We start from the raw sequence: 26,505 nt of genomic DNA, 5'->3' as shown, positions 1-26,505 counted from the left end.
TTACACACCATGACCAAGTGGGATTTATTTCGGGGATGCAAAAATGTTTCAATGGAAAAGCTGATCAATGTAACACACTACATGAATAGAATGAAGAAGGAAAAAAATGATCATTTCAATTGACGCAGGAAAGCATTTGGCAAAATCCAACACTCTTTCATGATCAAAAATACTAACAAACTAGGAATAGAAACAAACTACTTCAACATAATAAAAAACCATGTATGAAAAGTCCACATCATACTCAATTGTGAAAGTCTAACGGCTTTTCCTCTAAGGTCAGGAACCAGGCAAGGATACCCACTTGTGCTTCTTCTATTCAGCTTAGAACTGAAAGTTCTGGCAGAGCAATTAGGCAAGAAAAATAAATAAAAGGCATCCAAATTGGATAGAAAGAGGTAAAATTATCTCTGTTTGATGATGATATGCTCTTCCATGTAGAAAACCCTCAAGGTTCCACCGAAAGAGAAAAAAAGTTAGAACTAATGAATGAATTCAGCAAAGTAACAAGATACAAAGACAACACACAAAAATCAGTTGCATTTCTACACATTAACAATGAACAATCTAGAAATTATGAAAGCAGTTCCACTGACAGTAAAATCAAAAAGAGTAAAATACTTAGGAATTAATTAAACCAAGAAAGTAGAAGACTTGTACCATGAAAACTATGAAACTACAAAACTACAAAACAAGAAATTTAAAAAGACACAAATAAATGAAAAGATATTCCATGTTCATGGATTGGAAAGTTTAATATTGTTAAGATGTCAAAACTTAAGATGTTAATACGGGGGTGTCTTAATGGATCAGTCAATTAGGGTCTGCCTTCGGCTGAGGTCATGATCCCAAGGTCCTGGGACTGAGCCCTGTGTTGGGCTCTCTACTCAGTAGGAAGACTGCTTCTCCCTCTTCCTCTGCCTTCTCATGCTCTTTATCTCTCATTCTCTGTTAAATAAATAAATAAAATCTTTTTAAAAGGATGTCAATACTACTAAAAGTGATCTACAGATTCAATACAATCCTTATCAAAATCCCAATGACATTTTTTGTAGATATAGAAAAACCCATCCTAAAATTTATACAGAATCTTATAGGACCTCATGGAATAGGAAAAACAATCTTGAAGAAGAACTGGGAAAAAAAAAAAGAGGGCCCACATTTCTGGTTCCAAAATTTAACTACAAAACCATAGTAATTAAAAGACAGTGATTCTGGGGCACCTGGTTGGACTCTTGGTTTCCCCTCAGGTCATGATCTCGGGGTCCTAGGATAGAGCCCTGTGCCAGGCTCCACACTCAGTGAGAAGACTGCTTGAGATTCTCTTTCTCTCTCTCTCTCTCTCCTTCTGCTCATCCCCCCCCCCTGCACACATGCTCTCTCTCTCTCAAATAAATAAATAAATCTTAAAAAAAAAAAGACAGTTATGCTGACATGAAGTCAAGCATAGAGACCAATGGAGTAAAATAGAATCCAGAAATTAACCCTCATATGTGTGGCCAAATTATTTTCAACAAGGAGGTCAAGGCCATTCAATGGGGGAAAGGACATTGCTTCAATAAACATTGCTAGAAAAACTGGATGTCCACATGCAAAAGAATTAAATTGGTCTCTTACCTAACAGCATATACAAAAACAAACTCAAAATGGACCAAAGGCTTAAATATAGGACATAATTTATAAAACTCTTAGAAGTAAACATAGGTCAAAAACTTCACAACATTGAATTCAGAAATGATTTTTTTGGATCTGACCCAAAGATCAGAAGCAACAAAAGAAAAAATTGACAAATGAGACAGCAAGAAAATTAAAGTTTTGTGCATCAAAAATGCTATCAACAGAGTAAAAAGGCAATCTACAGAATGAGAGAAAATAATTTCAAATTATGTATCTGATAAGGGCTTAATATCCAGAATATATGGACAACCAAAATTCAACAACAAAAAAACACATTTCAAAACTGAACAAAGTCATGTAATGTAATGAGCACTGGGTATTATGTAAGACTGAAGAATCAGTGATCGCTACCTCTGAAACTAATAATACAGTATGTTAATTAATTTAATTTAAATTTTAAAATATACGTTTTTTAAAAACTAGACAAAGGATTTGAATAAATATGTTTCAAAAAAAGACACACAGAGGAAAAGATGCTCGCTGGGGAATGCCAATCAAAATTACAATGAGATACCACCTCACATCCATTAGGGTGGCTACTATCAAAACAAACAAACAAACAAACAAACAGAAAAACAAGTGTTGGAGAGGATGTGGGGAAATTGGAACCCTTGTGGCCTGCTGGTGGGAATGTAAAATGATGTAGCTGTTGTAGAAAAAAGGATGACAGTTCCCCAAAAGCTTAAAAATAGATTTATCTAATGATTCAGCAGCTCTACTTCTGTGTATATACCTAAAAAGAATGGAAAGCAGGGTTTCAAAGAGATAGTTAAATACCATGTTTATAGCAACATATTCACAATCGTTAAAACATGAAAACCAACCACGTGTCTATCGATGGATGAAAGGATAAGCATAGGGTGATATATCCTCACAATGGGATACTATTCAGCCTTCAAAAGGGAGGAGTTTTCTTTAATACAGGATTGCAGACACATAGCAAGCATGGCTTAAATAACTTTTTTCTTCTCTCAAGATATTTCAAACTGTCTTGATATGTCTTAACATTAAAAGTAAGATTAAGAGTCTAGAGAAATGTGCCACTGGGTCTGGAGGCATGGACAAGACTGCTCTCTCTGTGCTTCAGGATCCTTGTCCATGAGACAAGGGAGACTCCATCTTCAGGGCCTTTGTATTCTCCCGAGCTCTCCGCCAGTTGTCCCCATGCCGCAGTGATCCCAGGCACTTCCATGGAGCTGTGATTTATAAAGGTATTTGGAGATACTATCCTATGGGAGCCACGTCTTTTCTCAGAGCCACATGGGAGACTGAATTCCCACTCTCCACATACAGCTGGAAGGAAGCAGAGAAGAGAGGAAGGATGTGACAAGAACTGGTGGGATGGAGGGTTCCTTGCGGGACCCCACTGGAATCCCATTCCCACTCATTGTCAGGGAAGCCAGCCAGGCTGATGGCACCCAGCTGCCTTGTTGATGACCGTCCAGGGGAGCAGGCTGAGTGGGATGTGGGTGAGGGCTATGGGGGCTGTCCCTGGGCTTCTGTGGCCCACAGAGACCTCCAGATGGTAGGGCTGGTGACACAGACTTATGTGTTCTTGATCACGCTGTACTGTGTCTCCTGCTCCAGGGTCCTCTGGGAGCGAATCCTGTTGGCCTTAGAATCCTCACTCTGGAAGTCAAACACCACAGATGAGTAGTAGGGTTCTTCCCTGGAAGCCTTCTGCTGAGAGAGAGAGATGGAAGGTTCAGGGAAAGATGGGGGAGGCATGGGCCCCCAGCTCAGGATGGAGATGGGGGCCACCCAAGGGGGGTGTGGGGGGATCTTCACAGTGCAAATGGGGATGCATCCTCTCCTACTGTCCCTCCCACACCCCTGCTTCACCCTACCTGTGAAAACACAGCACAAAGTCCCAGGCATCAGACCCAGGCTGGGGGATGTTACCTGGGATCTGCTCATTAATCATTAATCACCAAGTTAGAAAAACAAGGATGTTACTAGTCTCAGGGCCACATGTCTGGTGCATATCTCCCCTTCATCTTCTCCAAAAACTAGCCCCCGAAACTCTCCCTGAACTCTTTCACTAGCAGGTGGGTCCTGACCCCAGGGTGGGGGTGGGAGGGGAGCCTCTTCCATTTTCTGCTTTATAGTCACGATGCCTAAGGGTTGACCTACAGGGGGTCATTGATTAAAAATCTGAAAAGCAGAGTTGATACCCAAGAGATGATGGTACCAAAACAGTGGGAAATCTAACACTTACACGTGGTATACAGTGGGTGCTTAATAAATGCAATGATTTACTGACTGTTGAGCATCACTGGCCACATCGATAGCCCCGTCATCTCCCACCCCAGCTACAATGACACCAAGCTCTGGCAGGATCGACACCTTCTGTGTGGCCCTGTGCTGGAGGGGGCACAAGATCACCACGCCGGCCTGTCATTTCCCTCTCTGCCCCCTGCCACCCCAGGGTGGTGCCTCTAGCAGAGCCCAGGACCCCCATGTGGGAGCCAGGCCCTGGTACTCACCACTGTGCTATATTCCACCTCCACCTGCCTCGGTTGCACAGGCTCTGCCCGAAGTGGCCACATTGGCAGCTCCAGATTCGCATAGCAGAGCTCCCCTTGCTGAGTAGCCTGGGTGGGCAAGAGATAGGGGGTCTTGATGGGGGTCCACGGAGCCCCTCCATGGTCCAGCCCAGAGGAGCCTCTGTTCTTGCCTGTGTGCGGACATCTCCCCTACTCCCTTTATCCTCTGGGTGCCCCAGCCTCCCCGCCTGCCTCCCCCTTCCCCCGCTCTGGTCTTCTCTGGGCAGTATTTGAATGCCCCCCAACGTCAGCATCGAAGGACTCTCCCTCATTCCACTTTCTATGGCCAGAGCTCCAGAGAGGACCCAATGACCAGATCTTCCGGGGATCATTCTCTCTGCTCTGGGTGAGCACCCCACTCTATCCATCGATGATGCACTCAGCCCTCCACTGGCCAGTGGGATTGTTGAAGCTCCAGCTACCTCGGCACACCTCCAGCCCGTCTTACCTGACCAGGGGTCCGGAGTGGCTCTGAATTCTCACCAGCTAAAGAGACAAGAGAAGAGTTGGCAGTTTGAATCCCAGAACAAGGGAGGAATGGGGATCCCTATGAGCCATCGGGAGGAATAATTTCCCTAGAGACTTTGGCCCTGGGGACCTGCCACTTGGGGTCTGCCACAGGGGAGGAGTTCAAGGCTTTGGGAAAGAGTGAATCGGTTGAAGAGGGAAAAGACGAATGAATGAGTGAGTGGAGGTGTGAAGAAATGAACCAGCGGGAAGGCACCGGCTTGGGGAAAGTGGCCAAACGAAGCTAGTTCTCAAAACAGTCACTCGAAGAATGTTCCCAGGTGGTAAAAAACAGGAAAAGGACATCTGTTTAGGGACACCTGTTGGCAGGATGAAACAGTTCTGGAGATCTCTTTCACAAAAACATGAAAATGCTTAACATCACCAAACTGTAAGCTTAAGAATGGTTAAGATGGCAAATTTCATGGTAGGTGCTTTATACCACAATAAACAAAAAAAGCAGAACCAAAGGCCCTACCCCAGATGCATGGAGTCAGAACTGCTGGGGATAGGTTTGTGTTTTAGGAAGCCCTAAAATTTTTTTAGGGATGCTTGGGTGGCTCAGCGGTTGAGCATCAGCCTTTGGCTCAGGGCATGATCCTGGGGTCCTGGGATCGAGTCCCACATTGGGGTCCCCACAGGAAGCCTGCTTCTCCCTCTGCCTGTGTCTCTGCCTCTCTCTTTTCTCTCTCTCTCTCTCTCTGTGTGTCTCTCATGAATAAATAAATGTAAAAAAATTTTTTTCTAATTAAAAAAATAGTTCTATGTCCTTTGGGAGACATAGAACTGCAGCAAACCAGGAGAGGTCACAGGGGTCATCTGTTGTACTCCCTGGCCTGGGGGGCAGGCAGTACTGTCCCTCACACACAGGAGGGTCCCGTGGCTCCAAGGGGGTCATGGCTCAGGGCACACAGCCTCAGGCTTCCAGCACCTGCAGCGTGGCTCTGCAGGAGTCCTGCCTCGGGGTCAGGCTCTGCACATCCCTGGCCCCTGCCACCCAGGGACCCAGGAGCTGGTGGGCCGCGGGGGTGCGCACAGAGCCACAATGCCTTTGGTGTAGCTGCATGGCCAGGCCACCCCCAGAGCCCACCTCACTCCATGCACCAGGAGGAGATACCGCTCGACCCTCCAAGAGCCCCAAAGTCGAAGGTGAGACACATGGACCCTCAGGGGATGTATCCTTGGGAAGTGTTAGGGACCGGCCACCTGGCGCCACGGAGGGATAAGGCTGGTGGGGAAGAGACAGGGGGACCTTTCTTGGGAGGGAACGTGGCAGTGAACCAGCTGGACAGTAGCCAGCTGGACAGGAAGCATGCGGGAGGTGGAGGCCCGTCTCCCCTGGTCACACCCATGTCCCCTAGAGCCCCGCAGAGCTTGGCATCACAGCAGGTGCTCAGGACAGCAAGGTGAGGTGAAGCAACCGCCAGCAGGTGTGACAGGGCAGGCGGCAGGCTGTGGAAGAGGGGCAGGGACCATGAGGGGACAGGGGCTGAGACTTGCAGGGATGGGGCCGAGAGTCAAGATACTTGAACAGAAGCCTTTTCTCCTGTTCCAGAGGATCAGTGAAGCCAGGTGTAATCCCCCCCCCCCACACACACACACATACTGTTAAACTCTGCAGTAAGAGACTTCTAGAACATTTCACAGCAGCAACAGAAATGATAATAGGTTAAATGGAAAAAAAAAAAAAGCTGTAAAAGAGAGATTGTGGTCTGAAGCAAACCATAAGGGAGAAATCATATCTGCATAAATAAACACTGAAAAACATCTGAGGGGGCCCCTGGGTGGCTCCATCCGTTGAATGCATCTGACTCTCTATTTTGGCTCAGGTCAGGGTCTCAGGGTCATGGGATTCCCCCCCCCCCCCGCCCCCAGTCAGGCTCGGTGCATCATCTGGGGAGTCTGCTTGAGGAGTCCCTCCCCTCTGCCCTCCCCCACATGCATGCACACTTGCGCTCTCTCAAATAAATTTAATTTAATTTTAAAAAAAACCAAGGTGCTTCTATTTTTCTTCAACTCACTTTGTACTTAAATAAACTTATTTTAAGGGGAAGAAAGAAAGAAAGAAAGAAAGAAGAAAGAAAGAAAGAAAGAAAGAAAGAAAGAAAGAAAGAAAGAAAGAAAGAAAGAAAGAAAGGCAGCTGGAAGGACACACCTCAACCGTCAGTGGCTGGTTTTCCCTGCATTTCTTATTTATTATGGGATGTTTCCTTCCTTATTCATTATGGGGGATGTTTTCTTTCTTTGTGCTTTTACTTATGTTTTGAATGCTCTACAACCATCCTATGTCCCTTTTGTAGAAGGAGGCTCTCTGGGTGAAAGGGCAGAGAGGGCTAGAACCCACAGGTCTGAGGCAATCAGGGCTGAGAAAGTCTCCGTGGGAGGTCACCACGCATGGGTCCGAGTCAGGAGAGGGCACTCGGAAGTGATGTGGGACGAGCAGCCGGGGAAGAGGAAGTGGTTTTCCTTCCCTGCTTCAGGCACACACATGCTAGGGCTGACTGTGCGTCTACAGGCCTCCACGGTGGGGAGGGGTGTCGGGCAGAGGGGGCGCCTCCCGGCCCTTAGCTCAGCCAGGCTCCCGGAGCACTGCGTCTGCGCTGCACGCACCACAGATGCCCCTGAGTCATGGAGTCAAGGCGTTTTAGAGTCGAGAAGGAAATGTAAGGCTCACATGCCATCTAGGAAAGAAATCTGCGCTCCTTTGGGTGACAGCTGGGCCCCCAGCCAGCAACAAGACGGTCACATCTGTTTCTTTCTGTGCCTTGCTTTATTTCATGAGCCCTTTGAGTTTACTAAGTGCTTATTTATTGAGCGCCAGACAGAGTGCTGGGTGCATTACAAGTGTTCTCTCTCTCTCTCTCTCTCTCTTTAAGATTTTATTTATTTAATCACGACAGACATGGAGAGAGGCAGAGACACAGGCAGAGGGAGAAGCAGGCTCCATGCAGGGAGCCCGATGTGGGACTCGATCCCAGGACCCCGGGATCACGCCCTGAGCTTAAGGCAGATGCTCAACCCCTGAGCCACCTGGGTGTCCCATGTGTTCTCTCTTTTAATCTGAGCCCAGAGGAGAGCAAGTGGGCACCAGGATGCCAAAAGCGTCTGGGGTGCCCTTGTAGCTGGAGATAGTAAAGATAGGTTAACAAATACCAACTCTGTGGGTTTTCAAGTTATGGCCCCTGACCATGAGGAGTAGCAAAGGCTGGTGGGGAGACCGGCAAGGAAGCAGGTGGGGAGAATCGGTGGTGAAAGGGGCATGATGGTGCATGTACAGAGGTGCAGCCAGGAGGGGCCCCCAGTTACGTTTGGGGAGCCAGGAGAAGGAGCCAGAGGAAAAGAAGTCTGAGGGCCTTGGAGGCCCACCAGGACTGAGCCAGCAAAAGGAAGCAGAGAAGGTGCTCTAGGGGCCCAGAGCAAACGCAGGAGAGACTGATGTCATAGCTGCTACCAAGTTGTAGGAAGTCGGGCACAGCTGCCTTCCAGAGTGTGGGCAGGGGGTGGGCAGGACCGGTTGTGGAGAGACCTGGACTTGTGAAGGTGTGGGAGGTTCTAAACAGAAGAGGGTGATGGCTTCACAGACAATCCTCCAGGGAGCCGCCTCCCACAGCCTGCATCCACCATAGCGGGGACACCTCCTCTGGGGTCTGGTCTCTGGGGTCACCCAGGGTGTGCGGTCTGAGGGTACACATTTGATGCCCATTCTGGGGAACAAGGACACAGAGCCTCAAAAATGAGAGAGTGTGCCCGCTCACCCTGCACCTGGCAGGGAGCTGACTCACCTTTGACCCGTCTGTGTCTGCGAATCATCCTCCAGGCCAGCAGCGAGCTTCCCCCCAGCAGAAGCAGCAGAAGTGCCAACAAGGAGAGGAGTACTTGGAGCCTAGAGGGGGACACAGGGCCGTGTCGAGCAGGCAGGGATTTTGTAGTCCCCCCGTTTATTTGCAATAGATAGATAAGGTCACATTTCAAAAAAAGAATAGTATAGTCTCCTTTGTACACACATGCAGTGTACTTAAGAACCTTCCAGGGGCCCCTGGGTGGCTCAGTTGTTGAGTGTCTGCCTTCAGTTCAGGGTGTGACCCCTGGGTCCTGGGATCGAGTCCCACATCGGGCTCCCTGCAAGGAGCTTGCTTCTCCTTCTGCCTCTGTCTCTGCCTCTTTCTGTGTGTCTCATTATTCAGATAGAAGAAGATCTAAATGTACATTACTTTCCCCTTTCTTTCACACAAAGGAGGCATAATACAGCACTATATATTTTTTTTTACTTAGCAATACATCGTGGACATCTCTCCATGTCTGTGCATAAAGAGAACCCCCACTCTTTTCCACAGCTTGCATAGTATTCCACGACAGAGACACACATTCCATTCTTCCCTCTTAATTGGCATTTCCCACAGTCTCTTGCAACTACAAACACCGCTACCAAAAGATCACCTTGTAGCTCTATCATTTCTTTTTTTTTTTTTTTTTTTAGACTTATTTATTTGAGACAAAAAGCATGCAAGTGTGTGCCTGCATGAGTAGGGGGAGGGGCTGAGAGAGAATCTCAAGCAGACCCTTTGCAGAGCCGGACACGGGGCTCACTCAGTTCCACAACCATGAGATCGTGACTTGAGCTAAAAATCAAGAGTCGGACACTTAACTGACTGCACCACCCACACGTCCCGCAGTTCTGCTGTTTCACACTTGAACAAGCTGCAGCAGGTGGGAAGCTGACTTTGGGTCCCCCACTTGCCAGGTCCTTCTTATACGTCTAGTTTGCATTCATCATGTTCTAGTCTTTCTCCTAAGATGCACCTCCCCCACACATACCAAATTGCCCAGGCTCCAAGCCACACAAAACCTAGCTCTGCCCCTGCATGTGCATCTGCAGTCAGCTCTGGAAGTGGTGTGTTCAGGCCTTAGCTAATGTTAAGATTGTTGCTTGGGTTAACAGGAGGCCCATGGAAGGGCTTCAGGGTGTCATATAATAAGGAGTCTGAATGGGACGCCTGGCTGGCTCAGTTGGTAGAGCACGAGACTCTTGATTTCAGTGTCTTGAGTTTGAGCCGCATGTTGGGTGTGGAGATTACTTAAAAAAAAAAAAATCTAAAAAAAAAAAAAAAAAAAAAAAAAAAATCTGGGGACGCCTGGGTGGCTCAGCAGATGAGTGTCTGCCTTCGGCCCAGGGCGTGATCCCAGGAGTCCTGGGATCAAGCCTCACATCGGGCTCCCTGCGTGGAGCCTGCTTCTCTCTCTGCCTGTGTCTCTGCCTCTCTCTGTGTGTCTCTCATGAATAAATAAATAGATAAATAAATAATCTGAATAGGCTTTGCCCTGGCTCCTGGAGATGAGGCTCTAAATCCCTGGGAATTCCCTAATAGTAGGCATGCCTTTGTAATTCAAGGACCCCTTGCATGACACTTGAGTTTATGCTAAGAGATGAGGTGAGCCAGGATTGGGGCTGGGCACCAGAAGAACCAACCCCACGATTATAGAAACCTGAAATTCAGGGAGCAGATCCACAGGGGCTGGGGACTGAGTTCAATCACGTGGCCAATGATTCAACCAATCACACCTGTGTAATGGAGCCCCAGCAAGAATTCTAGGCACCAAAACTAGGAGGAGCTTCCTGGCTGGTGAGCACATCAATGCCCAAGGCAGGTGTCGTGCCCCAACTCCCCCGGGAGTCAACAGGGAAGCTCTGTGCTCAGGTTCAACCTTCTAGACCTTACCCTATATGTCTCTTCATTGTCTGGTACTGGCCCTTATTTATCCTTTATGATAAAAGCATATTTGTAAGTACAGTGCTCTCTTGCATTCTGTGAGCTATCTAGCCAATCATCAAACCCAAGGGGTTCATGGACACCTCCAAATTCATAGCCAGTTGGCCAGAAATGTGATGGCCAGGGGATCCCCAAAGTGCTCTGGCATCTAAAGCCAGGCAGTCTTATGGGGCTGAGCCCCCAGCCTTCGGGACCTTTGCTAACTCCATGTGGTCAGTGCCAGAGCTGAATCACAGTGCACAAGGTGATGCCGGGAAAAGGAGTCTGGGAACCTCAGAAATGGTTTACAACTGCACGAGTTTTTCTGGAGAGAGACTCTTTAAGCATTGTGGGATTCTCCTGGGGGTTTATGCTCCAAAAGATCAAGAATCAGAAGTTTGAAGGAAGAACCCAAGACTCTGCATCATATAGCCTGGGCTGAAGACCAGCCTGCCTCTCCTAACTACAGGAGCCGGCAAGCCGCTTAACCTCTCTGAGCCCCTGTCTCCTCCTCTGGAACATGAGGCTGGTAATGTCAAAGTTCTAGTGAGATCAGAACATGCATGTAGGACATTTAGCACCTGCCTGGTAGGATCATCAGCCCTTATTAGAAGTCCCTTTACCTTCCATTGCCATCTCGGCTTCTCCCTGGCCCTGAGCGACTCCTGAGGAGAGAGCCCAGCTCCAGGACTGGGGACAGGGGACAGGGCACCTTACCCCAGACTCTGACTTGGCTGTAATTCCTCCTGGCTGCTTGCACTGTGGGTGGCTCCCGTGGTGGTCGGGGCAGGGGATGAGGAGGACCAGTACAACTTGGTCTTCATTTCAGCTGTGATTGTCGAGATCTGAGTTACAGTGATGCTGGCAGATGAGGTAGACATTGTTGCTGGCGTGGAAACACAAATCAGAGCCCGGATAGCTCTCTCGGACTCTCCCACTCACTACTTGCCAATACATTTTTTGTTTGATTTCACACAAAATGCTCACTCAGGGCAGGGGCAGGATGGAGGATCCCGGGGGCAAAGTCTCCCCAGGGCCCTCCTGAGCCAAGTGAGCATTTCCAGAAGGGACATGGGCACTGCACTGCTCGCGCTCAACAGTCCTGATTCCATCCTGTGGAGGAGGGTCAGGACCTCGGGAGAGCCCCTTGGTCACCCCTGCACTCCAGCTTCATCCCCCTCTGGCCACAGCCACAAGCTGCCTGCCTGAGACCTCTGTCTAACCTGCAAACCTGACCATCCTGGTTGGATGCTGCACCCAGCACCTTCACCGCCTGGCGCCACCTGCCTCTCCACTCAGCTCCCACCTGCCTGCAGCGCGGCTCTGGGTGTCCGCAGGGCTGGCACCAGCGCTCTCCCTCTCGTCTTTGTACACCTTGCCTTCTTGACAGCCCCTTCTCAAGATTAAGCCAAAAGGCCAGCTCCTCCAGGAAGCCTCCCTGACTCTCTGTCTCCTCCTCCTACACAGACACAGACACAGACACACACACACATACACACACATGCACAAGCTCGTAGCAGCCATTCCAACCTGAGACCCTTCAGGCAGCCCAGGTACTGGTACTAGGGGGCATGTGAGTGTGCACAGCTCACCTGGGTTCACAGACACCACAACGGAGAAGGTGGGGTCAACCCACAGTGTGTTGATCCCACACTTGTATGTTCCTGCATCGCCTTCTGTGAGGTTCTCCAAGGTCACTGTGAAGGTGAGGTCTGCAGGATGGTCCCTGATGGACACGCGGCCTTTCGTCACTTCTCTCTGTGACTCTGTGGTCTCCACGATCTTCTTCCACACACATGGGCTTTTGCACCAGTATTTGTCATGGTCTCTGAATCCCTCCTTGTACTGACACCGCACGCTCAGGGATCCCCCCACGGTGCCCGACACGGAGTCGGGGCCACGCAGAGACGAACAGCCTAGAAAACAGCCGAGTGTGGCCCCTCAGCAGACGGGCCTGGGTCAGGGGCGCCCTGGGGGTCACCCACCAAAGTTGCCCCATCTCGCATCAGCCACCCCCTTCCAGAACCTCCCCTTCCTCTTCCGTCACTCCCAAGATTTCTTTTATCACAGCAGCCCCTTCCTCCAGACCCCAGGGTCATGAGGTCTCATCTCAATAAACCCCAGTAAAGCCCAGATGAACAAGAGAACCCTCCAACTCAGGAAGTCGGGAGAGGAACACATGCATGTACCCCCTACCTGGGAAGAAAGAATAAGGTCGGAACAGAAATTAGGGAGCTAGGTCTGGGAAACGAACAAGGGGTGGTGGAAGGGGAGGCGGGCAGGGGGGTGGGGTGACTGGGTGACGGGCACTGAGTGGGGCACTTGATGGGATGAGCACTGGGTGTGATACTATATATTGGTAAATCGAACTTCAATAAAAATATATATATATATATATTTAAATATATATATATTTTAAAAAAGAAATTAGGGAGTTAAGGAACAGAAAACAGTGGAATTAGCATATACATTGGAAAACTGATTTTTCGAATGGGAGAGACAAACATTCTAGCGGTAGCCAAATCAAGAAAAACAGGAGAAACACATATACAATGTATAAGAAGAATAACCAGGGTTATTGGAAAGCCTCTACCAATAAGTCTGTAAACTTAGATGAAACCAATGATTTTTCTATATTTAGGAAAACATAGATTACCAATATTGGCCTGGAATATATATATTTTTTTTGTGAAGATATATATTATCAAGTGAATATGCCTATTATCAAGGAGACCTTTCCTGGTGATGTGTGAGGTGCAGCACATATCAAAACATCACAGGGGGGACGCCTGGGTAGCTCAGAAGTTGAGCATCTGCCTTCGGCCCAGGGCGATCCTGGGGTCCCGGGATCGAGTCCCATGTTGAGCTCCCTGCATAGAGCCTGGTTCTCTCCCTGCCTGTGTCTCTGCCTCTCTCTCTCTGTGTCTCTCATGAATACATAAATAAGAAAAAGAAAAAAATCATATTGTGCACCATAAATATCCACAGTTTTTATTTATACCTCAATAAAGCTGAGGGGAAATGCAAAACAAACAAACAAACAAACAAAAAAACCTCTGTCTTTCAAAAAACAAAAAGAATAAAACCTGGACAGTTTTGTAAGTTAGTTCTCTCAAACCTTCAAGGAACAAATAATTTCAACTTCATTTGCACATTTATAGAGAATATAGAAGCAGGAAAACCTCCCTAATTCTTTTCATGAAGACAGCATGATATATTGAGACTAAGATGCAGCTGAATTTCTTTTTTTTTTTAAGATTTTATTTATTTATTCATGAGAGACACAGAAAGAGAAAGAGAAAGAGAAAGAGAGAGAGGGGCAGAGGCACCTCGATCTCCATCCAGGCATCCCTGAATTTCTTTTTTTTTTTTAAGATTTTATGTATTTATTCATGAGAGACAGAGAGAGAGAGAGAGAAGCAGAGACACAGGCCGAGGGAGAAGCAGGCTCCATGCAAGGAGCCCAATGTGGGACTCGATCCCAGGTCTCCAGGATCACATCCTGGGCTGAAGGCGGTGCTAACTCACTGAGCTACCCGGGCTACCCCCTGAATTTCTTAATAGAATTCATCACTTTAATAGATCAAAGAAGAAAAACCAAAATAAGAAATAAAATAAAAAGAAGAAAAAATAATCATCTACATAGATAGTGTGAAAGGATCCAACACCCATTGCTACCATTTTTAAAACATCTTGTAGGGACGCCTACCAGTGGGATTATTCTCATGAATAAATAAATAAAATCTTTAAAAAGAAACAAACAACAAAACAAAAAAAGTCTTGCAAAGAGGCACAAGTGGATGCCTTCTTTACACTTAATGCGAAACACTGGACACCTGCTCTCACCAGGGACAAAGCAGGGATGGCCACCGCCACCTCTGTCGTGGGCATCATTCTGGCTGTGCCAGCCTGTGGCCAGTGAGAGAAACAAAGGAGACAGACGGATATCCAGAAGGAATGACAAACTCCCATGTAGGCAGACCCCAGGAAAACACAAGGACTCCCTGGAGTGGGTAAGGAACAGACTAGCCGTGCTGGGGTGACTGCCTCCAAATTAATACACAAAAGGAATAGCTTACCCGTGGACAACTAGTCAGCAAACAGAGTCGAAGAAAATGTGCAATTTATAATCGAGATAACCAAAAGGAATTTAAGTACCCCAGGGACAGACCTGCCAAGGCTGGCCCGCTGGTGTGTGGAGAGCTCCTGAGAGGCTCAGAGGCCAGATCCCCAGAAACAGAAAGCCCCTGCTCCCTGGAGAAGCCCTAAATCCCGGGACGCCCGGGTGGCTCAGGGGTTGAGCGTCTGCCTTTGTCTCAGGGCGTGATCCCAGGGTCCTGGGATCGAGTCCCGCATCGGGCTCCCTGCAAGGAGCCTGCGTCTCCCTCGGCCTGTGTCTCTGCCTCTCTCTGTGTGTCTCTCATGAATAAATAAATAACATCTTTACCAGAAGAAGAAGAAGAAGAAGAAGAAGAAGAAGAAGAAGAAGAAGAAGAAGAAGAAGAAGAAGCCGCCCTCCATCTCTTCCCTCCCCGTGGCTTCTCTGCCCTCCCCTTCGCTCCCACCACCTTCTCTGCTCTGTCCCCACCTCCTTGCCTTGGGGAGACAGAGACCCTGGCCCTCAGGCCTGGCCTCTCCCCATCACAGCCTGCTCCTGCCAGTCCCCAGCCCTCCCTGCACAAGACACGGGTCCCTACCCTCAGTGGCCTCTGGGGCCCTCTCCTACCCACTCTGCTGCTACCTGCCCTCTCTTCCTTCTTCCTGTAATAATTCATCTGAAACTTCCCACAAAGCCCATCAGGGCACCCGCTGTGGCCCATGGAAGGTCAGGTGGATGACCTGGGCCTCGTCTGGCCCCTCCAGGGTGCAGCCCTTCCATCCATCCACGTCTGTGCTGGACAGAGCACACCCCGCTCTGAGGTCTGGGGGACCGCCGCCTCCCCTGCAGCCCTGCCCCTCACCTGGGACCCAGAGAAGCAGCAGAGCCCAAGGCAGCCATGCAACCCCGCCGTTCCAGACCATCTCTCTGGCACAGATGTCACCTGCAGCAGAGCCAGGCGGCTTCGTGGCGGCTTCGAGGAGGAGGAGGGCCGAGTCTCCAAGGCTTCCACTTCTGCTTTTCTTCGTGCCGGTTGCTTCCTTGTTCAATATCTTTAGATTCTATTCCTAGAGCTGGTCAGAAAGTGAAGGGCACTGAGGGAGCAAAGCCTCTGGGGACGGTGACGGGCGAGCCCCACAGGACCCATGCCCCGTCCTACCCATCCCAGCTGTGTCACAGATCCCACAGGCATTTCCAGTGCCGGGAGCCCTCCTGCTCCCCCAAGCGGCACAGGCCTGCACCCTTCCCCCCTCCATCACAGCCCCAAGACCACAGGGCCCAGTTTCCTTCCTTCTGGGCACAGTAATTCCTCTGGTTTCCTTGCGGTCAGCGTGAGGAGCCAGTGGGGTGGAGCCAGGGCCAGCGTCCTTCTCCAGGCCTGGTGGCACCTGCAGTGAGGCCGCCCCAGAGCGCTCCCCTACTATGAGCTCCCAGCTCAAGGCCCAGACCCCCAAGCTGGCACAGGGACCTCAGAGTCCCAATGATTCTTAGTCTTGGACACATGTCCTCAAGCTGTGACCTTCCTTCCTATGCAGTTTGTACTGGTCCCAGCTCAGGGATTCAGCAAACTTGCAGGGACCCCTCTCACCCTGGTTCACCTGGACCTTAGACTCCAAACACAAGTGCACACACACACACACACATCCTTGTGATGAGTGCCCTCAGCTTGCACAGTGTGGCCACATGAGCATAGGAAACCAGTCCTATCATGTGACATGTCATCTGAGAGCTTGTGGTTACTCATTCCCAGTACCACTCAGAGGGAGCCCTACACTAGCTCTGGAGGCCCAAGAATGCCCTCCCCCCCTGCTCCTTAGGGCATTTTCACTTTCCTGCTCCCTTCTGGCCACAGGAGCACCTTTCCCGGGAAGGTACAAGGGAACCAAAAAGACTCGCCCATTCTCCTTTGCAAGGTTCCAAGCACGGAGTTAGGTAGGCACCAGAAAAATTTCTAGGACAATGCAGTCATAAATTAAAAGACTCATGAAGGGACGCCTGGGTGGCTCAGCGGTTGAGCGTCTGCCTTCGGCCCAGGGCATGATTCTAGGATCCCAGGATCGAGTCCCATGTCAGGCTCCTTGCATGGAACCTGCTTCTCCCTCTGCCTGTGTCTCTGCCTCTCTCCCTCTCTCTGTGTGTCTCTCATGAATAAATAAATAAAATCTTAAAAAAAAAGAAAGAGAAAAGACTCGTGAAGCTCCAAGATCAAGATCGTGAATGGAACAGGAGACTGTAAGAGAGGTGTCATCCTTAGTGGTGTACTTAGTCTAATAATTATCAACTCTCCCCAGAGGTGCACCTTTTCCAATTTAACCACCAAAAGGCACTGCTATGGTCTCGAATGTCAAGGTTAGGAGGGGGACCCACCAGACTGAGAAGCAGGAGGCTAGGATCTCCTGTGGCTTGTCCACTTGGTGCTGGCACAATTGTCGGTAAAATATGTGGCTCCAGCAAAATGTCAGTGATCACAGCTGATCTGTGGTAGTAAACAGTATAATAATTATAAAAATACTCGAATGGGAGGTAATAATGTTGTTAGGCCAGTCTTTCCCCAAGGGAATACATCTTCACTCTAATGGAAGGCAATAGGGGAGTGCCTGGGTGGCTCAGCGGGTTAAGCATCCAATTCTTGATCTCGCCTCAGATCTCAGGGTTGTGAGTTCAACCCCCACCTTGGGCTCCATGCTGGAGCCTATTTAATATATAAAAAAAATTTTAAAAATTAAAGAAAACAAGAAAGAATGGCAACAGGAAAATAGGGTTCAATAGGGAAAGAGAGATGTGCTTCACAAGTCTGTGGGGTGCGACTCCTCTTAGGATCACAGAGAAACATCTGGACTCCTGGAGGAGGAAGGCAGGGGTATCAGTCCCTGCTGCATCCACACTGCTCACCCCAACGGGTCCACAGACATGAAGGAAGAAATGAAATGATGCATAATTGCCACACGAGGGGCACCTGGGTGGCTCAGTCCAACCTCAGGTCATGATCCCAGGGTTGTGAGATCAAGCCCCATGTCGGGATCTGTGCTGAGTGTGGAGCCTGCTCAAGATTCTCTGTCTCCCTGTCCCTCTGCCCCACCTCGTGCTTACTCTCTAAAATAAATAAAATATTTTTTAAAAATTGCCACACGATGTCAGAAGATTAGGGAAGTGATACTTTCCCCATCACACCCTAATAACCACATGTCTACACGATTTAGGGGAAGACAAGCCTGAGAGCCCCAGGCCTGAGCCCCCTTTCTCAGGGTTGAGGTGTGGGGGGGAGTCCTACAACCACAGGATCTTTCATCAAGTTCTGAGCCTCTTCCCAGTGTGGACGCACATGCTCGGAGGTCCGAGGGACAAGGGTGGACAGCGTGGGATGGGGACTCTCTGGGCGGACATGGTAGCAGCAGCCACTGCATTGAGTCCCGTGAATGGCAGGGGCCCCAGAAAAGACTTGGGGGCCATTTAGTTGTGAGGCCACTCGGCAGAACTTCCCTTTCCGATCCTTCACAGTCCCAGAACTGCCCTCTCCCCGGGGCAGTCGGTGGCTCCCACCCCTCTCCCTCTTCCTTTCTGGAGCTCAAGGCCCCTCCCGCACTGTGGGTGCCCCTCAAGCTTGGCCAAGAGGCCAAGAGGCTGGGAACTGAGGGCTGACCAGCAGGAAGCAGCCACATGACTGGCTGCTGTAGAAGAGGAGCTGACAGTTGGGGGAGTCCGTAATGAGAGGGGAGGGGGGACCCAGCACCTACTATGTGCCAGGTGCTTCGTCTCCAGGGGGTTAATATCTTCAGGGATCACTGGAGGTAAAAGGGTAACAGGGAATGAGAAGCAGTGGGGGAAGCGCAGCAGGGAAGGACCGGGAACTGGAAGCATCTGGAATCCGCCTGCCGCTCCGCTGGACTCCCTGGGACCACCTGCACCCACCTGTCTGTCCACCTCAAGGGAACCCACTCCCGCATGGCTGGACCCTCTAGGGACCCAAGCAGCTTGGCAAACCCATATTCCAGTGCATTCCATAGCCCCAGGGTCACATCCAACCAGCTAGTCATGGCCCATAACACACTCCCCTGCTTGGCCCTGGGCACGCTGTGTTCTAGACAGAGATGGAAATGTGGGTGAGCAGCTGGGTGGTGGTCCAGGCCAGAGGCCTGAGTGCGCAGTCTGTCCCCCAGAGGGCTCCTGAGGCTTCCTGTTCACAGAGCTGCTGCTCTCACAGGTGCCTAGAGCTGGAGGGAATGTGAGAATGTCTGCACCCCGGAAAGAGGACCAGCAAGGAGACCTGTCCCACAGGGGTCTGCGGAGCACAGCGGAGTATCCACTCGGGGCCTCCTCCTGGGTGTCCCCGGAGGGGCGCCCTGGGGCTCCTCGGAATCCCAGCCAGGGGGACTGGGGCATCAGCAGTGGGAGGGGCCTGGGTCATCCCCCAAGGTCATTCCTTCACCTTCAGCCTCCTGCACGTCCCCTACTCATTCATTCAAGGCTGCACTCAAGTCATCCCCTCCAAAGGCACGCCTGCCTCCTCCAGGTGCCTCTGAGCCCCTCCTGCACCCCTGTCCCCCGCAGTGTCTGTTTCGGCGTTTGCTTGCCCAGGCTGGGGTGTCGCTGAATACCCTCCTTCGCACGGTAAGACTCCTTGAAAGCAGGGAGCCCCAGGCTCCATGCCCACCGCACTGCCCAGGGAAGGGAAACCAGGACTGGGGACAGGTACAGAGAAGCCAGGCCATCGAGGCCTCTCCCGTCCTCATGCCAAACTCCATCCTCAGGAGGAAGAAAGGGATAGAACTTAAAAGGGTGCGAGTGTGTTAAGATCCATCCAACTGAGCCCTGAGGATGTGAGCTTACCCTAAACCACTGCTCAGCAGAAACTAGGTCCGAACAGAGGCCAGCAGCCGGCACACCTAGAGGGGGCGCAGGGGCAGCATCCGGCGCTTGTGCCTGTCCTCTTCCGGCTCCCCAGGGACACACAAAGTGGGCAGATGCCCCGGGGCAGCCTCCTGCCACCACTGGACCCTCATGTCTCCTGCATCACTGCTAATACCCTAGGAGGTGGGGGAGGGGATCCAGCCCTGGAGGATGCACCCCACCCTACCCTCCGCACCCCAGTGGTGACATAGGGGGTAACGCAGGCTGGTCTGGCCCTGAGCTGCCTTCCAGCTGCAGGTGTGTCTCGGGTCAGTGGGTTGGCATTTCCTTCTGTGAAGTGGGAGCAGTACTGCAGGCCCTGCGTCCCCTCCTCCATGGGAGGCTCGCGGTGACAGCAGAGACAAGGACGCACCTGTCCCTCACTTAGGCTGCTGTTTGCTGAACTCATGCCCTGAAACGTGCTTACCTCTGCTCCTCACACTCATGAGATAACTCACTTGCAAGAACCCCAACTTCTGTCCACCATACCACACCTCTCGAGTGATTGACTGCCCAGGGCAGGGGGAGAGTGGGTGCTAGAAAGCAGTGGAGGGCACCAAACTACCACCCCAGGGCGTGAGACAAGGAAGAGGTTGTTGGGTAACTGAGGTTGACAAATTGATGGGCTTGCCCGGGAGTCCTCACTCCGTCGGCCTCCCCATCATCGGCTTCTGCTTCCTCCTCCTCCCTCACCCAAGAGCAGCCCCAGGCCACTTTCTGGGTAGAATGATGCCAGACAAACATAAAACAGTTCCTGTTGGCTCTTGCCCCTGTGCTGACAGAGGGTGGGGTGGGATGACCAGCAAGCTGTCAGTTCAAAAACTTCTAATATTGGCTTCGGGAAGCACATTTGGCCTCGAGTTTGACCATGTGAGCTTCTGACCCCCTGGGAATGACCCTACCTCGGGAAGGTCAGAGGCTTCCTCAAATGCACACACATGCACCCCTATAACCTCCTTGACCCCACTGCTTATCTGTCCCAGCAGCCTTCCCACAGACATTTCCAGAAGCTGATAGAATGCATGTGTCTCGAAGGGCTAGAGGAGGCAACTGAGAGTCCATAGGACTTTGCAGTAGGTGAGCGCTAGTTATAGACGTGGCCGTGTCTCCCTCCTGTTCCAAGGAGCAGGTAAGGATTATACGTGCTGCCTGCTGGTAAACGTGAAGCTAATTGTGTCACCTCACTTTGCCTGAGTCTGGTATTTCTTTCTGGTTTTCTGTACCTCCCTGAGATCCAGACAGGTTGGAGCCACTTTCATTTCCTGAGTCTCTTAGTATATCACAAAATGAAGAGTGTCTAAAAAAGGATTAATGAAAATCAGAGCATTTAACAAATCAAAGCTTTTCACATGCAACCTACACACACACACACACACACACACACACACACAATTACAAAGTTTATAAAAATATTAACTCACGGTGTGGGCTGGCGATGGGACCCAGATGCAGAGTTATGGGAACGATACTTTCCTTCCCAGCAGAGGAAGTCCCATAAACACCGGGACTTTAAGGACAAACTCACATAGGAATAAGGTCGAAACTAAGTTTGAAGAAGGGTTCTAAGGGGCAACTAGGTGGTCAAGTGTCTGCCTTTGGCTCAAGGCGTGATCCTGGGGTCCTGGGATCGAGTCCCACATCGGGCTTCCTGCAGAGAACCTGTTTATCCCTCTGCCTGTGTCTCTGCCTCTCTCTGTGTGTCTCTCATGAATAAATAAATAAAATCTTAAAAAAAAAGAAAGAAATCCTCTAATATTGTGTTCCGGTAATGGTTGCACAACTATAGATTTACTTATAATTACTGAAATATACATAAAAAATAAGTTTTATGGCTTTATACCTAATTTTTAAAAAATAAATTTAGGGACACCTTTGTGGCATAGTCAGTTAGGCACCAGACACTTGGTTTCAACTCGGGTCATGACCTCAGAGTGGTGGGATCAAGTCCCACTTTGCACTCTGCACTCAGCATGGAGTCTGCTTGGGGTTCTCTCCCTCTCTCTCCCTCTGCCCTCCCCACCGCCTCTCTCTCTCTCTTTCTCTCTAAAATAAATAAATAAATTTTTAAAAAACAAATTTGAGGGATGCCTGGGTGGCTCAGTGGTTGAACATCTGCCTTTGGCTCAGGGCCTGATCCCAAATCCTGGGATCAAGTCCCACATCAGGCTCCTTGCATGGAGCCTGCTTCTCCTCTCTCTGCCTGTGTCTCTGCCTCTCTCTCTCTATGTCTCTCATGAATAAATACATAAATCTTAAAAAAAAAATTTGAGGCCCATGGTGAGTGTGAGCCCAAAGACCTTCTCTCTACCACCATCCCCAGCCATTCATCTCGATCTCTGTAAGTCCTATCTCCCTCCTTCCTTCACCTGCCCCAATCTCCCTCAGTCCCTTCCTGGCACTGACCAAATGTCAATATTTCAAAGAGCTGATTCCTTCCTTCCTGCAGTGTGAGAGGAACAGGGAAGGCTGTCAACAAATCAAGTAGCAAAATAGTTTAAAAAAACTTCCAAGAGAGGGAATGGGTGTCTCCCTCTCCCCAGAAAGTGAGGGATGAAGCTCGGTGGTGCAGGGACCGCTTGTCAGTAGTGCTTGAAAGACGAGGTGTGCCCTGACCTGCCCTGGCCCAAGTCATTCCTACCTGGCTCCACTGCACCCTGAATTCCAACACCTTCCATGTTTCAACTCCTGGCTGCCCTCTCCCACCTTGGATCCCTCCCAGCCCATCCCTGCCTGTCTGTTCCAGCTCTGGTGGGCCCACAGGGGACACCTGAGGGCTCCAGAAGATGGGGTGGTGGGGTCCAGAGTGAGCATAGACTGGACAGGGTAGAGCTGGGGCGAGCCCGATGGCAGACTGTGGGGCAGTGCCAGGGAGGTCCACCCGTCCCGGTCCTATTCCCAAGGTGGGGGGATCCAGGGAACACAAACCCGGCAGCGGGACCCAGCAGGCAGGAGGCAGTGCCCTCTGCACCCCCCGTAGAGAAGCTGCTCCCCCCAGGACCCAGGTCAAGTCGGAATTGGCCAGCGACGGGCAGTCCATGTAGCCACCTGTCGGTGGTTGCCAGAGCTGCCGGCTTTGTCGGGCAGGTAACTGGTCCATCTCTGCAAGCGGGGAGGCCCAGCGGCTTCTGTACACATAGCCAGGTGTGCGGCATTGATCCTTCCAGATCCCCCAGCCAGCAGACCAGGAAGAAGGGGAAGGCCCCGCCCCTTGGAGAGAGAATGTGGAGACTTCAGAGAGTGGAGGGGGGGCCTCTCTGTGGTGGACCAGGAGCCAGGGAAGGCAGGAGAGGGAGAAGCATGAAGAAGGGAACAGGACAGAGGCTGCCCAGGAGGGATGGGAGACGCTGGAACTCAGACTCTGGGATGTCTTGGACTCCTGGTTCCCAGCCGGTGAGACCCAAGGGACGCTCAGACACCCATCCAGGCAGCCAACTCTAAGCACCACACCCCCACCCCCCTGGGACTGCCCAGCTGCCTGTTAGGTTGAGCAGGCTGTTGCTCTACTTGCCTCAATTAGACTGTTCTAGAAGAAGGGCGGGGCTGAGGCTGCAGGTGGGGGTGGTGGGGCAGCAGCCTCACCTCTGGGACTGAGAAGTCAGAGGCAGGGAAACTCGTCAACCTCCCTCCCCTCTCTCCCAGTTAAGTTCTCTACCGTAAGGCTCTGGGTTCGAGGCCCAAGCACCCCAAGGCTCCTCGCCAACAGGAGCCCCTTTCTGAACGTATGTTTCGGCCACACGGGGAGGAGACCCAAGGATCTGGTGTCCAATCCCCAATCCTTCCACAGGATCAGATCCACCAAGTTGGCTCAGAAAATGAGTGAATTCTGACGATCATAAAGAGCAGGGACTCTGGATGTCTCACAGCCTGGCTTTGAACCCCAGTCCTGCCACTGACAAACTGTGCCATCTTGGCTGAGTTATCAACTTCTCTGGGCCTCAGCTTGTTCACCCGTGAAATGAGGATAATGGTCACACCAGTCCCCAGTGTCCACACCCCAGAAAGGTTTGTAGTTGCTATCTCTACTGGCTTTATCGCATCAACACCACCCTGCTGTGCTCCAGGGGAAGGTGAAGTGGGCCACAGCTTGTGCTTCTTCCTTAATCTCCAAAACCAACAGAGTAGCCTTCCTGGTCCTCGCTCTTCTGCAAGACAGCTCAAACTTCTTTCAATCCTTTTCCCAGGTCTTCTTTCCCCAATGACTAGGTGTCCCTTTCTCATCTGTCCCTCATCATCCTACAATAGCCATATCTTTGGGACCACTTTGCTGGCTCTGGCCCCACATGACGTCACACTTGGATGGGCTGCCCAGAACCCCAGGGTCTGGACAAGTCACTCCAAATTGACTTCAGGACAAGACCCGAGACGCCGCCATACTTCTGAATCCACCAGGGGGCACTCTATGCCCAGGCATGGTTTATTAGTTTAGTTGGCAACTATTTAATGACCACCTACATTGTGCCAAACCCAGAGATGGGGACATGAAGATGAAACTATGACAATTCTCCTTTCTGGGAGTTCACATTTTGGTGCGAAGCACATAAACAAAGACGGGAAAACAAAGGATTTCCTTAAAAAGTAGAAGTAGGGATCCCTGGGTGGCGCAGCGGTTTGGCGCCTGCCTTTGGCCCAGGGCGCGATCCTGGAGACCCGGGATCGAATCCCACGTCGGGCTCCCTGCATGGAGCCTGCTTCTCCCTCTGCCTATGTCTCTGCCCCTCTCTCTGTGACTATCATAAATAAATAAAATTAAAAAAAAAAAAAAAGTAGAAGTAGTACTCAGATCAAGGCAAAAGTCCCAGTGGCCTGGGTGGGAGGGGGCCTCTCCCTTCCATCAGACACAGGAAATGGTGCAGAGAAGTGGCCCCAGGGGTCCTCAATCCCAGCCCTGTGACCCTGCCTATGTCAGTCCCATCTGATTTCTGTTCTCCAGGAATTCTGGGAGAAGGATGAACAGAGCCCTTAAAAATTCCAGTAGGATATCCAGCCTGACCCCAAATAGAGCCTCAGTTCTTGGGAGGTGTGAGAGGACGACAGGCCTCAGGTCCTTCGGCTCTCCTTCTTTCTACCCCACACACCCTGCCCCCATGGCAATCCCCAAAGTATGGAAAAGTGACTGAATGTTTCCCTGTGGGCCAGTCACCCAGCTGGTCCAATGCTCCCCCAGCAGCCTTTATAGGACCATCAAGGAAGTCAGGGGTGGGGATGGTATACAACTCATCCAGGTCCCCACCACAGGGCCCCCAGGCTTGACTAACTATAACAGTCAGTGGGGTCCTGGTTAGGAATACAGCTTCCCAGGGCCACTTCAGACCTCCTGCATCAGGATTCTAAAGGGCTGGGACTGGGGATCTGTCATTTCAACAAGCTCCCGAAGATGATGCATACAATCAAACACGTTTAGGAAACTCTACTGTGCAGAATTTGGAATGCCCGGGACTCTACTTGGGCTCAGAGGTGGTGGATAAGAAAGGATTGATTAGGATAGGATAGGACAGGGGTGCCCGGGTGGCTCAGTCAGCCAGACATCTGACTCTTGATTTCGGCTCTGGTCACAATCTTAGGGTCCTGAGGTCAAGCTCCACATCAGAGCACATGTGAGCTCTCTTTCTCTCTTTCTGTCTCCCTTCCTCCCTCCTTCCCTCCTTCCCTCTTTAATTAATTACTTAATTAAAACCTTATCTTAAAAAAAATAAAAAGAAGGGGCAGCTGGGTGGCTCAGTCAGTTAAGCGTCTGCCTTCGGCTCAGGTCATGATCTCAGGGGCCTGGGATCGATAGACTTTAAGAGTTCTTTATACCCATGCAGGGGGATGGAGATAGGCAACTCTGAAGCTTCCTCCAGACAGATTTCCCTTAGGCTCCCAGAGGTCAGGGCCATTAGGGTGAGAGTCCCATTCAGGAGGATGGCCTTGGAGTCCCAGTGAAGAGTTTAGTGCTGCACTCATTGTGCCTCTGCGTCCTTGAGCATAGACGTATTTGTTAAACCATTGTGTGAGCGACGGAAAGATATCTAATGGTTATGGTTCTGGCAGTCCAGATCCTTTCAAAACTGTGTTAAAATTAGGGAATGGCGGTCCCTGGGTAGCTCAGTCAGGTAAGCACCCAACTCTTGATTTTGGCTCAGGTCATGATTTCAGAGTGGTGAGACTGAGCCCCACATCCTGCTTGAGGTTCCCTCTCTCCCTCTGCCCACCCCCGCCTGCCGCTTACACTTTCTATTTCTCTAATATAATTAAAATCCCGGGGGGGGAACAGGGTAGGATGGCTCGGACCACCTTTGGGTCATGGGTGAGGTTGCGGCCAGAGGCATCCCTGTTTACAGACCCTACAGCCCTAGCATGTGTCTTGTCTGGGGATGCTCGTAGGCCTGAATCCTGGCAGACTCTGGATTAGGAGGGAGAAGGGCCTGGGAGGCCCCAGAGAGGGGCAAGTATGCCCCAGGAGGGCAGCTAGAGGTGAAGAGGTTATGGCCTCTTTTTTTTTTTTTTTTAAGATTTTATTTATTTATTCATGAGAGACACAGAGAGAGAGAGGCAGAGACACAGGCAGAGGGAGAAGCAGAATCCATGCAGGGAAACCGATGTGGGACTCGATCCTGGGACTCCAGGATCATGCCCTGAGCCAAAGTCAGACGCTCAACCGCTGAGCCACTCAGGCATCCCCAGGATGGTCATTTTAGAAGGTATTTCCTCAGTGCCTTGCCCCCAGGAATGACGGGGTGGGGGACCTCCCTCCTGCCCTGCAAGGCTGAACTCCCTTTATGATCACCATGAGCCAGAAACTGGTCCAATGGACCAGATGTCCCTTATGCCCTCCAGGGGGAACCCAATATTGTGTGCAGGTGTTACCTGAGGTCCCTGTCTCCTTGGAAGATGGGGTTCTCCAGCCTCCTGCCAGGGGTTCTTGGGCTCAGAGCTGGTCGGTGCGGCTCACTCTTGGGGGTGGTGGACACTTGGAGCGGTGCCTCTGTGACCCAAGGTGGGCAGATGGCCCTGGCTTTATAGCTTTCCTAGGGGGTGATTGTGGGCCCATCGTGACATCCAA

General features: G+C 50.7%; 1 protein-coding gene across 4 annotated transcripts; it reads right to left on the bottom strand.

Moving 5' to 3' along the window:
- Window positions 1–26,505, bottom strand: CD300A (CD300a molecule). 4 transcript variants are annotated; one of them, XM_072781458.1, is made up of 9 exons: window positions 26,310–26,499; window positions 15,439–15,649; window positions 12,070–12,393; window positions 11,195–11,363; window positions 8,513–8,613; window positions 4,672–4,709; window positions 4,164–4,271; window positions 3,194–3,360; window positions 1–2,970 (listed from the first exon to the last, which is right to left on the bottom strand). In XM_072781458.1, the coding sequence occupies exons 2-8, from the start codon at window positions 15,497–15,499 to the stop codon at window positions 3,223–3,225; spliced, it is 939 nt and encodes a 312-aa protein (XP_072637559.1). In that variant the 5' UTR covers window positions 15,500–15,649; window positions 26,310–26,499; the 3' UTR covers window positions 1–2,970; window positions 3,194–3,222. The 4 variants fall into 4 exon arrangements, with proteins under 4 accessions (XP_072637559.1, XP_072637558.1, XP_072637561.1 ...); XM_072781457.1 differs by adding an exon at window positions 16,944–17,052 and having other exon boundaries at window positions 1–3,360; window positions 26,310–26,495; XM_072781460.1 differs by having other exon boundaries at window positions 1–3,360; window positions 11,195–11,306; window positions 26,310–26,505.

The sequence above is a fragment of the Canis lupus genome, chromosome 16, assembly GCF_048164855.1.
Source record: "Canis lupus baileyi chromosome 16, mCanLup2.hap1, whole genome shotgun sequence".
In the NCBI taxonomy this organism is placed as follows: domain Eukaryota; kingdom Metazoa; phylum Chordata; class Mammalia; order Carnivora; family Canidae; genus Canis; species Canis lupus.
This window is presented reverse-complemented; position numbering and strand designations above follow the sequence as displayed.